The sequence below is a fragment of the Pyrgilauda ruficollis genome, unplaced genomic scaffold (genome assembly GCF_017590135.1).
Source record: "Pyrgilauda ruficollis isolate IOZ18807 unplaced genomic scaffold, ASM1759013v1 scaffold98, whole genome shotgun sequence".
NCBI classification, from domain to species: domain Eukaryota; kingdom Metazoa; phylum Chordata; class Aves; order Passeriformes; family Passeridae; genus Pyrgilauda; species Pyrgilauda ruficollis.
In genome coordinates, this window is record NW_024531932.1 from 778,678 (window position 1) to 794,268 (window position 15,591).

Below are 15,591 nucleotides of genomic sequence, written 5' to 3' on the forward strand. Positions count from 1 at the left end.
CTGAGAACCCCTTAATTTCAAAACTATAATAATTTGGAAAGAGGAGGTTTACATTTTCAATTTCAAGGAAGGCTCCTGCCTTCCTTAGCAGACACCTGTCTTTTCAAACCAAGACAAAGATGCCAAACAAGTCCCACCTGCTCACACCCCCACACAGGGCACAGCTCACCTTTCCCAAAAAAAAAATCTGCTGGATGAAACCCTCTCCTTCCCCACCCATCTTCTTCCTACCAAAAAGCTGTTCCTCCATCAGGTGTACCAACAATCCAGGAAGGGGTGTTCATCTCCAGAACAACCAGGTGTAGGACACAGAGGGACCTGTGAAACAGACCTTCAGTAGCAGCTGATGTCCTGCATGGAGCAGGAGCTCAGCTCTGTCCCCACATTTGCTCCCTTCTGCTCCACCTGGAGGAAGGGAAAGAGCAGCAGTCCCAGGCTGGGCTTAAATAGAGCCAGACCATGGGTGTGGGGAGGCTCCAGGTGAGGCTGCTCAGGGTCATTAAGATGCCTCAGGTTTTAGCTTTTCTGTTTTTCAGATTCTGTGCTGCTTTAGTGTGTGGGTCTGAGCTTCATATTAGGGGATGGTGAGCTCTCTGCACAGAGCAGGGAGACAAAACAATTCCTTCTCCAGCTGGGGACCAGGACAAATGATCCAAATCTCAGGCTCAAGAGCAGAAACAACTGGACTGAAGAGAGAAAAACAAGCAGGATGGGACTTCATAACATAAAGCTATAATTGGGCAATTAACTCCAATATGCAAATGGAGCAGAACTTATAAAAATAAGAGACTGTGACTGGGTGTCAATTTTGTAACCATTTTGGTTCATCTTGGGTGCAGCCCTGGCTGGGCTCTTGTGCTGCCCAAGGTGGATCTATTGAGGCATCCTAATAAAATCCCAACTTTATTCTTTAGCTCTGTCTAGCCTGTGTTCTAGGTCAGCCTTCACAAGGCATCCTTAAGGCCAGTTAATGCCCTCAAGGCTTGACACAGCTGATAACTACCCCAGGAGTCCTGTCCCTGCTGGGGCTCATCCTTGGGGGTCTCACAGATCTGTCTGCCCCTAAGCTGTGCATAGCCCTTGCACTGTTTCACTGTGCCCTGGTTAATCCTACACCCAGCCCCTCTGGACAGGTGGGACCAGTGCAGGATTAGTGCTCACAGACTTTCTTCGCCCATTCCCAAAGCAAAGCCCAAAGCCACCCTTGCTCTGCAGAGCCTTCACCCCAAAGCAAAGCCCAAAGCCACCCTTGCTCTGCAGAGCCTGCCGTGCTCTCTGGGCAGGGCTCAGGACAAAAAGCCTCTTTATTTGCCCTGCCAGGCCCATCAAGCCCAGCTCGGGCATGAGCCCAGCCCTGAAGCGCAGGGGCAGCTCTGCCTGCGCTCCCTGCCGCAGGAAGCGCCGCGTGCGGCACATGCCAGCCTCGCCAAAGCCACCTCTGCCGCCAGCCCGGCTGTGGCACCTGTGACAAAGCCCAGCCTGTTCCTCGCCCCCCCAGCGCTGCCCTCGGCTCCTCCAGGCCGTCAATGGGTCCCTGTTCGCCCCCGCCGCGCTTCGGAGCCCCAGGTTTTATTAGCCCCCAGCCCCTCCGATTCCGAGAAGCTCCAAAAAGAGACTTTGGTTTCCATGGTCTGTTTTTTTCTTTAGGAGTTAAAATACCTTTCGTCATCATGCACAGCAGAGCGGAGTTGGAGAAAGCAGGAGGGGAGGGAAATGAAAGGAATTGCCCCTAAGCTGTGCATAGCCCTTGCACTGTTTCACTGTGCCCTGGTTAATCCTACACCCAGCCCCTCTGGACAGGTGGGACCAGTGCAGGATTAGTGCTCACAGACTTTCTTCGCCCATTCCCAAAGCAAAGCCCAAAGCCACCCTTGCTCTGCAGAGCCTTCACCCCAAAGCAAAGCCCAAAGCCACCCTTGCTCTGCAGAGCCTGCCGTGCTCTCTGGGCAGGGCTCAGGACAAAAAGCCTCTTTATTTGCCCTGCCAGGCCCATCAAGCCCAGCTCGGGCATGAGCCCAGCCCTGAAGCGCAGGGGCAGCTCTGCCTGCGCTCCCTGCCGCAGGAAGCGCCGCGTGCGGCACATGCCAGCCTCGCCAAAGCCACCTCTGCCGCCAGCCCGGCTGTGGCACCTGTGACAAAGCCCAGCCTGTTCCTCGCCCCCCCAGCGCTGCCCTCGGCTCCTCCAGGCCGTCAATGGGTCCCTGTTCGCCCCCGCCGCGCTTCGGAGCCCCAGGTTTTATTAGCCCCCAGCCCCTCCGATTCCGAGAAGCTCCAAAAAGAGACTTTGGTTTCCATGGTCTGTTTTTTTCTTTAGGAGTTAAAATACCTTTCGTCATCATGCACAGCAGAGCGGAGTTGGAGAAAGCAGGAGGGGAGGGAAATGAAAGGAATTGGGGGGAATTACTGGAAGGCACAAGGCTCCTCCAGACACATCCCTGCCACGGAAAAGGAGCTTCAGTTCCATCTCACTGTGGCAGGAAAAGCTCTGGCTGTCCAACAAGCATTTCTCAGCCTTTTGGGGACATGGAGAAGCCCCTCTGCCCAGACCCAGAGGTGAGGTGGGGAGCCCTTAGCAGAGGCTTGGGACAGCCTGCCATGGGCTGCTTGCCCCCAGAACCCAGCTCACGGGCTTGTCAGAGCCTATATAAGCCCCCAGACTCACACAGAGCAAAAGCATGGCCACTTAGGCCAGGTGAAAAAAGCTTTTCAGCTGAAAAGTAAGAAAAAAAATACTTAGGAATGCTGACTGGAGTTAATGAAGTCATTAGAGCCATATAAAGAGTAATAAGTGTTGAGAAAGGGCTCTTTAATTTCTATTTTGATATAAATATTAAACCAAAAGTACATTTCTGTGCCTTGGTGGTTGAAGTACATGTTGTACTGAGAGGTCGTGCAGTTTGGCTCTGGAGAGATGAGGCTTTTTTTGAACTAAATTCTTTGAAAATCTTGTCTGTATATATAAAGACATAAAAATAACCAGGAAAACAATCTGGCTTCTAGGAATATGAAAATGCTGGATCAGTCCATACCTGGCTGATGCCCTTCCAGGGTGTCCTAGAGGGCAGAGGTTTTCTTGGAGGGTTCTAAGGGTGAAAGCAGGGCTTTACTCCAAATGCCCTATAGCAAAAGTACAGATCCCCAACCCTGCTTCTACCAAACTCTGTTTCCACTGGTGAGATTATCCTGGGAGGGGTTACAGCAACAGCAATCAAGAAGCCACAGGGGTCCCCCGTCTGTGTTTTACGGGGCTGACCTTGCTGGGGTGAAAGGTACAGGGGGAGCAGTGGGGAAGGCAGTGCAGCCCCTTGCTCTCCCAGCTGCTTGGATTTTTAATTTGCTTTCTGCAAATCCCCCCTTCTGCAGCAAAGCCAGGTCGTTGCTGGGGCCTTGGCAGGGCTGGCAGTGTGGATGTGACAGTGGGAGGTGGGATGAGCACAGAGCGGCAGCAGTGCCAGTGGCAGAGGGGACAGACACACAGACACGCCACCCTCCCGTGGGAATGCCCACACCAAAGCCAGGAGTGGGAGAAGAAGAGGTGGCAAGCATTGTCAGGGCTCAAACTCAGGCCAGGGGAGGCAAAACTGGTCAGTGCTGTAAGAAATGCACATTTTCCCCCCTCAGACCCCTCCCCCAGGTTTCTCCACACACCATCAGCAGATCTTGTTTCTGCCTGGGCCAGCCTGCCTGGGAGTAGTACAAATGCAAAAATTGAGCAGTTTGATGAAACACAAATAACTGACAAATAAGTAGATGAAGAAACATTTGGGGAGCTGCAAACTATCTTGTTCAGCCAGTCTAGGAGCGAGTCTGGACAGAGCAGCCATGCCATGGCACGGACCTTCAGGCCAGGAAATGGTCTAAATCAGGCTTCTTCCCTGCAGTGTCCTGGGCTGCTTCCTGAGATATTGTTGGGTTTTTTTCACCCTCTTGATGTATTGTCCTGCAGCACATTCGAGGGCTCCCAGCGTGTGCCAAGAAACCTCTGGCTGTGACGCACCAGCCTGTTTTAGGTGGCCAGCAGCCACTCCTTCCTGCGGGAGCTGGGGAGCCAGGGCTCCCCAGGGCTCTCCCACCCTCTGTTCAGGGAACCTGATGCATTCCTTTTTAGCACCATCGAGGCATGTGAAAAATGACGGTCAGGGGGAAGGAGGACTGTGAGCAGCATCTCTGTGGCCCTGTGAACTGCCTGGAGCTGTCTGCAAAGCAGAGCCCATTGCACTGCTCCAAAATGAAAGCCATCCCCTGAGTTTTCCTGGATTTGGTCAAACAAAGATAGGGAAGGAAAAAAAAAAAAAAAAAAAAAAAAAACAAAATAAAGATAGGGAAGGGGAAAAAAAATAAAAACAAGCCACATCTTTCTTCAACCTGGTTCCCAGGCAATAAAAATATCTTGGAGCAGGAGCCCTGGTTTCACAGCTTGGCCAGTGACAAAATCATGCTGTGAGCCAAGGCAGCGGAGAGCTCACCTACATCACTTGGCTTTGCTTGTCCATAGGGGGGATTTTGAGGATCCCAGTTCCCAGGCAGCATCAGCAGAAGAGATTTGAGTAAGGAAATTAATGGCCTTCCCTTCCCAATGCTCCCACAGACCCCTTCTCCTCCTCCTTCTCCTACCCATCCATCGCCTGCTTCGAGCAGTGGTGAATCTCTGCAAAATCCCAAATCTCTCTTGGGGGCCATTCACGGAGGGGTACATTTTTCCAAGTGTCTCTCCAAATATATATGTCAGCAGTAGAGAGGAGGGGAGAGCAAGAAAGAAAGCCATTTTGTGAGTATCTGTCTGTTTGCAGATCATTAATTCTCCGGGGGGAGCCCCAGAGCTCTTTCATCTGCTTTTTGCTAAGTTTAGGTCACAGAGGTTTTCGGGTGCAAGCGTGGTTCAGGGAAAGGCAAAGGCGCTCTGGGCTTTAGCAGATCACTGAGGAGGAATTTGGGCAGGCAACAGGAAAGCTCTTTCCCCGGCTGGGAGGCATCCAGTCAGGACAGAAACAATCCTGGCTGCTGGAGGCTTTTATAAAAGTAAGAATAGATGTTTACTCGCAGGAAAGCGAGGAACGGAAAAAGTTATCAACGCCATTGTTTGCCACAAATAATTTCACCTTCTCTAATCATACGGCGCGTTCAAAAAAAGCCCTGCTCTTTCTTATTTAATTTCTCATACCGGGGGCGACTGCGTAGCCCTGACGTGGCTGGGCTCAGCCGGGCCGGCCCCGAGGGCTCGGCTGGAGCTCATCCCGGGCAGAGCCCGTTTCCCATCCCTCCACATCCCTTCGGTGCTCCGCAGCGCCTGGTGGCCGAGACCCGAGATCCGGTTTTACAGAGCAGCCGCCCCTCTGCGGCTGCGTTTTTGGGCCTGATAGCTCTGTAATTGCCGTTTATGAAACACCCTTCCACAACCCGGAGTGCGAGGAACTCCTCGGTGCTCCCTAACCGTGCTGGCTGCAGCATCGTCTGCTGCATTTGTACAGAATCTAAAAAATAGGAGAGCTAGAACTTAAGTCACCTTCTCCTGATTACAGCGGGGTTTGAGGGTTCACGAGGGAGCTTAGGCAATGTCAGAGCAACAGGGTACCGAAAACCTCCCCAAAATACTGCTCTTCAGGCAGAAATTGTGGTCTGTCCGTCTGTGAGGCAGGCTGCTCCGGGGGAAGGGTCCTTCCCGGTCTGAACCGCAGCTGATCCATCGGGATCTTGTGGAGGGCTCCTTGTTCTCCTGCCAGGACCCAGCATCGCCTCCCCCCACCCCTAGGACCGGTGGCTGCCTGAAAAAGGCAGCGTGCCCAAAGCTCGGCCCGTCCTGGCCAGTGTCCGGCCAAAGCCAAGGGCGCAGGATCCCAGCACCACCTCCTGGCAAGGCACCGCCATGCACGGGCACAGAACCTCCTGGAGGGACAACCCCGGGCTGCCAGACCCCGATCTTTGGCCAAGCACGGGCATCTTCCCCTCTGCCTGGCACCGCGGGGAGCGCAGGAGCCCCGGCTGCATCCCCCGGGTCGCGGCAGCTGCCTGCTGCGGGGTGAATAGCGGCGCGGCTCGCCCGAGAGGGGACCGAATTTCATTTGAGATGAATGGGCACCTCCCTGCAGCCCGTGACATTTTCATTGCGGGCTAACAAGGGGAGAAAAATCCAATTAGGTGACAAAGAGGGTCCCTAATCGGCCGTGCAGCCCGGCGTGGGGCAGCCGGGACAGCACAGCGTCCCACAAGCGAGCGGGGGCAGACCATGGGAAAACAAGAAAACGCTCTAAAAGATTCCTCCTGTGGTAGCGCAGAGGCCGTACTGCAGGAGGGCAAGTGCACTCAAAAAATGGTTTTATAGCGTTGCTATTTGCACCCCCAGGGTCCCATCAGTCAGTCTGCCAGGTCACTGAGATAAAGTGCCCCAAGTGAGCTGGGCAAGGCAGGGACATTTCCTCCCAGCTACAGATTCCAAGGGCAGGGGTAAGTAACCTGCAGCCAGAAGCGTGCTGCTCCTCAAAGAAAATATTAATAAAATTTGGCAGATTCCTCCCATGGCACCCACCCACCACCAAACGTCCAACAAAACCAAGTTCCAGGAGCAGGCGAGAATGAACCACATCAGGGATTATTACCACAGCAGCTTTTTCAAACCACAAAAGGTTTTGGATAACCTGGGTTGCAGTTTTTCCAGCAACAGGTGCCTTCTGCACTGTTTGAATGCGTGCAGCCAGCAGTACCATTCATCTCCGAGCCCGGGTGCCTCAAGGGGGAGGACTGATGGTGGGACCCCCACACATGCAAAGCCCTCCCCTGCCAAAATGTGGGGGTGTTGGGGCAGCACGGGATGCAGCCAGGGCATAGCATAGCACTGGGAAAGGCAAGGGGGGCACACACATAAATAACAGCTGGGGTTTGGAGGAAGGGTGATAAATGGGAGCGCTGCGATCCCTCGGGAATTATTAACGGTGGGGGAGGCTGAAACCTTGGCTTTGCCCCAGGGCTGGGCTGTGTGGAGAAAGCCGATGGGTGGGAGCAGGCAGGGGGAACAGATGGCTGGGGGAGGCTCGGGGTCCATCAGGAGCAGAGGCTCTCCACCAGCACCAGCAAGGAGCTGTGGTGAGGTACAGCAGCTGTGTCTGCCCCAGGACACAGCTGGGCTGGCGGGGGGGAAAGACCCCTCAGGTGGCTCCAGCCACAGCTCCAGGTGGCCACCGCTGAGTATTGACCCAGCGCTATCTCAGCTCCCACCTTATCAGGGCAAAAACCAGCTCTGGGCACCAGCACCTGCCCCATTAATCTTCCCCCTGTCCCACAGGCGTGAGGTCTGTGCCTGAAACAACCTGGCCAGGGAGGGAGCAGCAGGGCTTGGGCCCTGGTGCCCAGCACCTGGGGATGATGGATTTGTACCTGGGAGATGACAGGGAGAGGTTTTTCTTTTTCCCTTCAGCTCGTGCTGTTGCCCCTGCCCTGGTGGCAAACTTTTTGAAATTTGTGTGCTGTGGACTGGGGATGTGGTGCTTTGAGGAGGAGAGGAAATGAGCTCCACTTGTGAGCACAGGGTGGGAAGGAGGGGAAAGATAATTTCCCTGCAGTTTCAATCTGAAATAATAAACTGAACCTGGGCCAGCAGCCCACATTTTGTCCACAGCCTTTAGGCTGAAGGTGGAGATGTGATTCCCCATGCCGGGGCCAGCTCCAGGCAGAGCTGCACAAAGTCCAGGCAAAATCACATCTGAGGCCCCAGAAAAATGAGGTAAAGCCTCACAGCTCTGGCTGAAGTGAAAACAAAAGGCAGCGATTCTTCATGGCTGCAGCTGCACAACCCCTGGCTTCAAGGGTTAAATGCAGTCAGAAATATCAGTGGGGACCATTAAGCACAGAACTTGTTTGTCCCTCACACAGAAGGAAGAGAAGCCCCACGCTTTGACCAGGCAGAATCCCCAGCCATGATGGGGTGGCTGAGGTGTTCCCAAATGTCTCATGCCCAGCATTCTGCTCTCACCCTTGGCCCAGCAAACACCACTACGGGGATGTATGGAGCTCACAGGGGCAGAAAGCTACTAGTGAGAAAATTCACACTCCTGCTTGTCCCAACACAGGTTTTCTAGGCACATTCCAGGTAGGAGAATGGGAGGCAGAGTGACCCAAGCAAAGGCAACACTGAGCTTTTGCCATAAAACCCACCAAAGGAAACTGTGTGTCCAGGAGTGGAGAAGGATGCTGGGGGTGTTATCACACACCTCCTGCGACAGGAAGGAAGAGCATCACTAAACCACTAAGCTGAGCAGAGTCCAGCTAGGCAGCCAAGGGCTTGGATTCACAAGCACATAGCACCTGCCCAGAGGTTAGTTAACCCTGTCTAGCCCAGTTTAGCATGTGAGTGCACACTGATCTGCCCTTTTCATGTGCGCTGTGAAGCCCACAGCTCGCAAAGGGCAACGCAGAGCAGTCCTGTTGCAAAGCAGGGCTGTCACATCAGGAAGCTCACTGCTTGGTCGATGGTTTTGGCGTCTCCCTAAAAGCCCCTTAAACCCTCAGATCATGTTTCCCTTGGCACAGAAAGGCTCAACTCTTTTGGTGAGGGTGCCACATGAAGCTCAAGCAAGGCTTAAGGTGGCTTAGGGGTACTGGCACCCAGTACCACACCCCCTCCTGCTCTCCCCATCTATGCTGTGCAGACAGGATGGAGTTTCCCCCTTCCTTACACAAACTTGGGATCTCCTTTCAGCCATTGCTTTTTTTTTTTTTTTTTTTTTTTTTTTTTTTTTTTTTTTTTTTTTTTTTTTCAAATTTTTAAAAAAAAAAAAATTGCTCCCCTTTTTTTTTTTTTTTTTTTTTTTTTTTTTTTTTTGTATTGATTTTTAAAAGGGGGCACTGCGGCTTTAAAGAGCTTCCCAGACTTGCCTTTGTGACCGGAGGAGAGGGTGGGGTGGTGGCGGAGGTGGGGACCCAGAAGAATGAAATAAAGAGAAGTACAACAAAAAGAAGTTAAAAGTGTGAGTGACAAGTTTTCGGCAACAGGCTTCAGCCCCTGTGGGGTCGTTTGGGCGAAGAATGGCTACAAATGAACAAATGAGCTGGATTTTCATGCTTGGTGGACGGTGAATGAATAAGCATCTTTTAAAACCCTATCAGGAACTCTTTGGATTGTCATTATAGCCGGGAGGAGGGGGGGAAAGGCAGACTTTTGAAGGCTGATCATGTGAAAGAATCCCGATTCTTCGCCTTTTCTCTGCCGGCAAGCACGGCTACACCGAAACGTGCGGGCAGTGCAGCCGCAGGCGAGCATCCTGCCATGGCCCGGCGCAGGAGCGCTCCTGGGGGGCACCGGCTGCCCCCGCGCACTTTGGGAGAGGTGAGAGGCTCTGCTTCGCTTGCAGGAGCCCCCGCTGGTTCCCAGTGGCGTGGAGGGGACGGGCAGCGCTTTGCAGCCTCCTCCTCCTCCTCCGAGGAACCTGACTGCAGTGTCAGAGGCAGACAATGTGAGAGGGCAGGAAGCAACTCACTTAAAGCCTTATTTAGAGCGCAGAGTGGAGGCCTGAGGTCAAAGGAGTTGCCCTGGCATTATGGGAATCACCTTCATTTTCTTGCCAGCCTTCAGACACGAGGGAGCCGACCAGGAGCAAGGAGGAGGGGGATGAATCTGTTGCTGAGGAAAGGACCTGGATGTTTCCCCTTCCCTGGCCCTGACAATGAGCCTGGCCTCTCTGAACCGTGCAAATAATTTATAGCCTCTGTTTTCGGCTGTTTGTTATCCTCAACCCCCCATTTTAACCTTGACTAGAACAGAGCATTGGGGAGACAGTTGTAGGAGACTCCACAGCCAGAGGTTGCTGTAAAGCCACAGAGGAGAGGGAAGACTCAGAGCGAGACCGGTATAAAATCTCCTTATTTCTGTAATAAATGATAACATCACATATTCAAAAAATCATAGAACTGGGGAATTGTTAAGGTTGGAAAAGACCTTTAAAATCATCAAGTCCAACTGATGTTTAGACTGTCTTGTCTAAACAGAAGGAGACCTAAAACTGAATAGTGAGGGCATGAAAACATCAGGTCGTAGTGAAGCATCCTTCCTTGGCTGCAAAAATAAAAGCTGAGTTCACCTGGCGTGGGATTTCAGCAAGCAAAGGTGGCAGGCCCGGGTTAAGTTGGTTTTCATCCTGTTGCCTGCAAGTATGTGAGGGCACAAGCCTGAGCCCCTGAAACAGCCACAGTCCCAGCAGCCACCTGTTTCCCCCACATCAAAAAGTCCGGAGGCCATTGCAGCAGCCGTGGTTATAAAAGCCAGGCACTGGCACTGGGACAGCCCCGTCAAGAGAAATGAGACCATCATGCACTAAACATAGAGAAAAGATAAATGGAAAAGGAGTCTTTCAGTCTTCATTATCAAGTTTCCATGGGTTTGCTAAAACCATAGCAACCAGTTCAAGCAATGATTAACCTAATAATGTGGAGGCAAAGAAAAAAAAATGCATTCAAGCCCCTAAAGAAGTCACTAGTTCTCTAGAGGTAGTAAATCTGGCCCCCCTCCCCTTCCATCCACCCCCAACCTACAGCCCCATGGCTGGAAGACCAGAAGCATCCTAAGTCTCCAGAAAAAAAGAATCAGCAATGCAGTAAAACCCACTCTAGTGACCCCTGTCTGAATATACAGCGCTACAGACGTCTTTGTGAACTTTTGTAATACCTGTTCTTCACTGGACTGTCATGCTCTTCTTGCTCCTTTTCTTGCCCACGTCCACCCTGAGCTCTCTTTTGCCATTTTTTGTAAAAATGCTACTTTTGCCGGTAAGTGTGGTGTGATCCTCCTCAGTCCCAGGGTACATGCAGATAGTGAGGGCAACGTGATACCTCCTGTAGGGAGATATCGGAGTGGAGCTGCACTAGCAGGGAAAACATTTAATGATTTTATCACCCAAATAATGACGGTGTTTCGCCTGTGGCCACACACAGAGGCCTTGGAGCACTTTGCAGACTGTTAGAGTAGGAAAACAATACACAATTCAGCCAGAAACGGGGGGAAGGGGCAGGAATACTATTAGGTCTTTCATTCTGCCTATCTGATCTACGACACAGATAGATCACGTTCAGGGCTATAAGAGTACACACAGAGATAGGCGCACACGGCCTTTTCCGAGCCCTCAGCCTTGCCCCACGGCCTGTGTTTCTCCAGCAATGTGGGTGTTTCTTCCCTAAGCAGTAAACAGGCAAAGGAGGGGGGCTCTGCATAGATGGGCGAGTCCCAGGAGGCAGCAGAAAGTGCAGATCTCTAAAAAAAGCTCAAATAGAGAGCGAGATCTGCTCACCTTGCCTGTCAGCACTGGCACCGTGGTGCCCTTGCTCCCTTCTCCCGGTGTGTGGGACACCTGCAGCTCCTCTCCGTGGGACAGTTTGTTGACCGAGGATCAACTGCTTCTCCAAAATCCACCAGGCCCCGTGTGTTTTCTGATCTGCAGTGTCTGGTTTAGCACCAGGGCCATGCCGGCCTCTCCCTTCCCCGCAGGCCTGGGCGCCCACCTGAGTGGACAGCACCCCAGCAGCTCCGGGGAGAGACACATCGGGAAGGGCTCCTCATCACCCCGGCTCGGCTCGGGCAGACCCCGAGGGCTGAGCCCCGTCCAGGGGACAACCGCGCCGTGCCCCCGGCCGCCTTCAGCACCATGGCCAGAGCCCGCGGCGCCGGGGCGGGCCGGGGCTGCTGCGGGCACCGCTCCGCGCACCCACCGGCACCCACCGGCACCCTCCGGCACCCACCGGCACCCTCCGGCACCCTCCGGCACCCACCGGCACCCTGCCCTCCCCAGCGCTGGGGCTGCCCCCTCCAGCCCGCCCCACGGCCCCGGGAGCGGGGCCAGAGTGCAGGAAGGGGACGGGGGGGGAAAGGAAGGAGCTCCCTGTGGTTGCCCCCCCATCGGCGGGACGGGGGCTGGCGATGCGGCGGGACGAGGACCCGGGGCTGCCGTAGCCGGTCAGGTTCCGCCTTCGCCGCTTTCGTTGCGGTGCGGGAAGGGGAGGTTGTTGCGTGGTGGGGGGAGAGTTGTTTGTGCGTGCAGCTTTGTTTCCAGTACCCAAATTTCTTTTGTTCTACAAATTGCCTCAATAGCGTCTCTTTGCCGCGGGCAAACGGGCTCAGCTGAGAACAATTAGCATCACAATGGGCTTTTGGCCTCGCGGGCCGCTTTGTCTGGCGGCGGCCGCCCCGCCGGGGCAGCGCGGAGCGGGGAGGCGGCCTGGCCGTAAATCTACCAGCTACAAATTGAGTCCCGGCAGGAGAGGGCCGGGAAGGGCTGACGGAATTCGTGCGGGTTCTCTTCTCACCCTGGCAGCGGAGGTAGCGTCTTTCCCATCTCCTGCGCTGGTAGCTGGCCTGACGCTCCCCCCGCCTTCTGCCCCCGCTCAGGGCTTCACGTTCCGGCTGCTGCCCCCGGTCCTGCCCGTGCCCCGGCTAAACTCACCCCGGGGGAGGATGGGGTCGGCCTGAGGCGATGCTGCCCCGGGCACCAGCACCGCTCCAGGCGCTGGAGCGCTGTGTCCTTAAAACAGCCCCGCAGCCGGGCTCACCTCACCTGGAGACGGCGGGACGGGAGCGGCCGCAGCTCTGCGGGAAAAGGCACCTGCAGAGAGAGGCCGGTTTTAAATCCGAGCGTGGGCCTCGACGGGCACACGCCGGCGTGCTCACGGGCGCGGGACCCCGCTGCGCCGTTCTCCATCGCCGCTCCGGCCCCGCAAGGGAGCGACCCCGCGCCGGGCGCACCGAGGAAGCCCCCGCGGGGCCGGCGCTGCCCTCCCCGGCGCTGGTGCGCCCGATTTTGAAACTCCCGAAGAGCCCTCGGTGATAAAAACACGGCGTCGCACAGGTCTGGCCGCGACACGCTTTATTTTTCCCTCTTCTTTTTCTTCAGAAAACCCAAAATATAGCTGCGGGTACAGACAGCTGGACCACCGCTGCTGAAAATACTCTTATATACAAAATACATATTTGTTACGAAATATAATCAATAAATACCGATAGCGACAAATTAATATAATTTACCGTTAACGAGTACAAAACCGTGATTTGTTTTTGTCCGCCCGCTCCCGCTGCGCTTTCCAGCCGAGCGGGACGGGACGGGGCGGGGGGAGCGGGGGTCCCGCCGCCCCCCGGCGCGGGGAGCCCCCGCTCCGCCCCGCCGGCTCTCTGAAGGCCACCACGGGGGGACATCGGCCGGGCGGCGGGCTCAGAGGAAGGCGGGGAAGGCGGCGGGGCCGCGGCGCAGGGCGGCGGGCGGCGGGGCCGCAGGGCAGGGCGAGTCCCAGGGCCCGGGGGAGGCGGCGGCGGGGGGTGGCGGCGGCGCGGGGGGCTCGGGCAGGTTCTGCTCGGCCAGGCGGAGGCTCTGTGTGAGCGCCCAAATGTAGTTGTGGGCGAAGCGGAGCGTCTCGATCTTGGTGAGCTTGGCGTCGTCGGGGAAGGTGGGCAGGACGCTGCGGAGAGCGTCCAGGGCGGAGTTGAGGTGGTGCATGCGGTTTCTCTCCCGGTCGTTTGCCTTCATGCGCCGGCTCCTCTTCTGCTTGCTGAGCAAGCCCTCGTTCCGCGCCTTGCCGCGGCCCCGCCGCGTCTTCCCCTTCCTGCGGGCCGCCGTGTCCCGCGGGGCCAGGGCGGTGCGGGCCGGCGAGGCGCCCCGGCTGCCCGCGGAGGCCCCGCCGGCCGCCGAGGGCGGGTCCTCTGCGCCTCCGAAATACGGCTGCCCTTCGTCCGGAGAGCGGTCGCTCTGCGGGGCCATCCTGAGAAGCCAACCCCGCTCCGGCCGGCCCGGGAGAGCCCTGTCCCCCGCCGCTGTGTGTGCTGAGCCCGGGGCCAGAAGAGCGGCTCTGGCTGCGCGCTCCGCGGCGCTCCCCGCGGTCCCTCGGGTGCGGGCAGGAGAGGTTGTGCCGCCGGCACACGACTGCCGTTAAGCCCCTATATATAGGGCCGGCAGACAATGGGGATTTCCCGGCCGGGCGGCGTGTGCGCCCCCCCGCCCGCACCCACCCCTTGGCACGCTTTTATCTTATCAGCCCGACGGGAGCGTGCCGGCTCCGGCACCGCCCGCTGCCCCGGCCACGCCACGCGAGACCTCGCTGGCTTCCACGCTGCGCCGTGCCGGGACCCCCTGCCCCTGCCCACCAGCCCTCCCCGGGACGGGACCCCCGGGCCGAGCCCGTGCGGGGGGCTGCACCACGGCCGGGGCGGCCGCACTCTCCGGGGCTCCGCCGGGCTGCAGTGGGGGTCGGGGCGGGGTGCAGGGGCTCAGCGGTGACAGAGGGCTCCCCAGCACTCGGCTGCGTAACGCGGGGAAACCCCGGCCCCTTGGAGTGGCCGGGGACGCACTGCCGGGCCAGGCGGTGTCTCACCCGGTGCCAGACGTGAGGGTCCAACTGGCACCATTCCCCTCCGCTTCCCTCGGCACAACCACAACCCCTTCCAGCTCCTCCGGCTGGGCACTCCCGGAACATCCCCTCCGATGTTCCAGCCGCCTCCCGTCACCCTTTTCCTCGCCCCTGCAGCGCCGGGAGCATCCCCGCGCCCCCCGCGCACCGACCGGCGGAGCTGTGGGCCCTGCGCCGAGGGCGGCGAGCGTCAGCACCGGAGGGGACCGAACGCCCTTCTCCAGCCCCCACTCGTGTCGTGACTTTGCTCCCACAAGGGAAACAGAGGCTGGATCCCGCGGGGGAAGGGCCCTCCGAAGGCCCGAGGCCGCCCCCGCCTCCGTCGGCCCGGCGCTGGGCGCGGGGGCAGCGGCGCTGCCGCGGGAGCTCGGTGCGCAAAACGTGCCGGACACTTTTGCGCACCGGCTGCGGCGGGCGGCGGGGAGCGGCCCTGGCCGGGGGCATCTTTCCCCGGCGGAGGGCGAGGGACCGGGAGTAGTGGAGCCGGGCTCCCCCTGGACGGCAGGACGCCCCCGGGGGTGAGGGCAGGGCCGCCGGCAGGGCGCAGCCCCGGCGGGGCCGGAGTCCCCCCTCTCCTTCACCAAAGCGGCGCGGCGGATCCCGGTCGGGGATCCCCGTGCCGGGAGCGGCCGGAGCGGCCCCGTCGGGCCGCGGCGGGGCGGGGGGCAGCTCCCCCTGCCCGGCCTGGTCCCCGGCCCCACGGGGTGGCCTTGGGCGGCGCGACGCGCTGCGCTGTGGGGCTGTGCGCGCTGCCTGCCCAGGAGCGCGGCGCGGCGGGCGGACAGCCCCGCTGGGAGGGAGGGGGAGGATGCCGAGGGGGGCCGGCCACCGCGGCGGCTCGGGCGCCCCTTCTCGAGGGGCGGCTCGGAGGGCAGCGGAGGATGAATAGGAAGGGCCCGGCGGGGTTGGGGTTTTTTTTTTTGTGCCTGTGCAATTGGATGACAAAAAAATCTGGCGAGCGAGTTTCCAAGCCTCAGACTGCCCACTTCAAACGTCCTTCAAACAAAAGCTGAAGAGGAAAAGAAAGCCCCACCTGGTACCGCTGTTTGCTAAAATAATAATAAATAGATTTCGTTTAATAAATAATTACAAGAGATTGTAAAGTGGAGTACTTTGGGAAGCATTAATCATGGGGCTGGGGGCAGACATCACCTGCTGGCAAACAAGACAACTTTATTGTTAAATCACCTTCCCACTGCCACTTTCCGATAACTCCCTCCC

The 15,591-nt window shown here is 57.2% G+C and overlaps 1 protein-coding gene across 1 annotated transcript; it reads right to left on the minus strand.

The window, feature by feature from the left end:
- Positions 1-13,181: 13,181 nt before the first annotated feature.
- On the minus strand, positions 13,182-13,724 carry NEUROG3 (neurogenin 3). The gene has a single exon (XM_041490063.1). It carries the CDS (start codon positions 13,722-13,724, stop codon positions 13,182-13,184), a length of 543 nt encoding a protein of 180 aa, XP_041345997.1.
- Positions 13,725-15,591: the final 1,867 nt, after the last annotated feature.

Coding starts and splice junctions, on each gene's coding strand:
- NEUROG3 (XM_041490063.1), bottom strand. CDS start 13,724: ATGGCCCCGCAGAGCGACCGCTCTCCGGACGAAGGGCAGCCGTATTTC.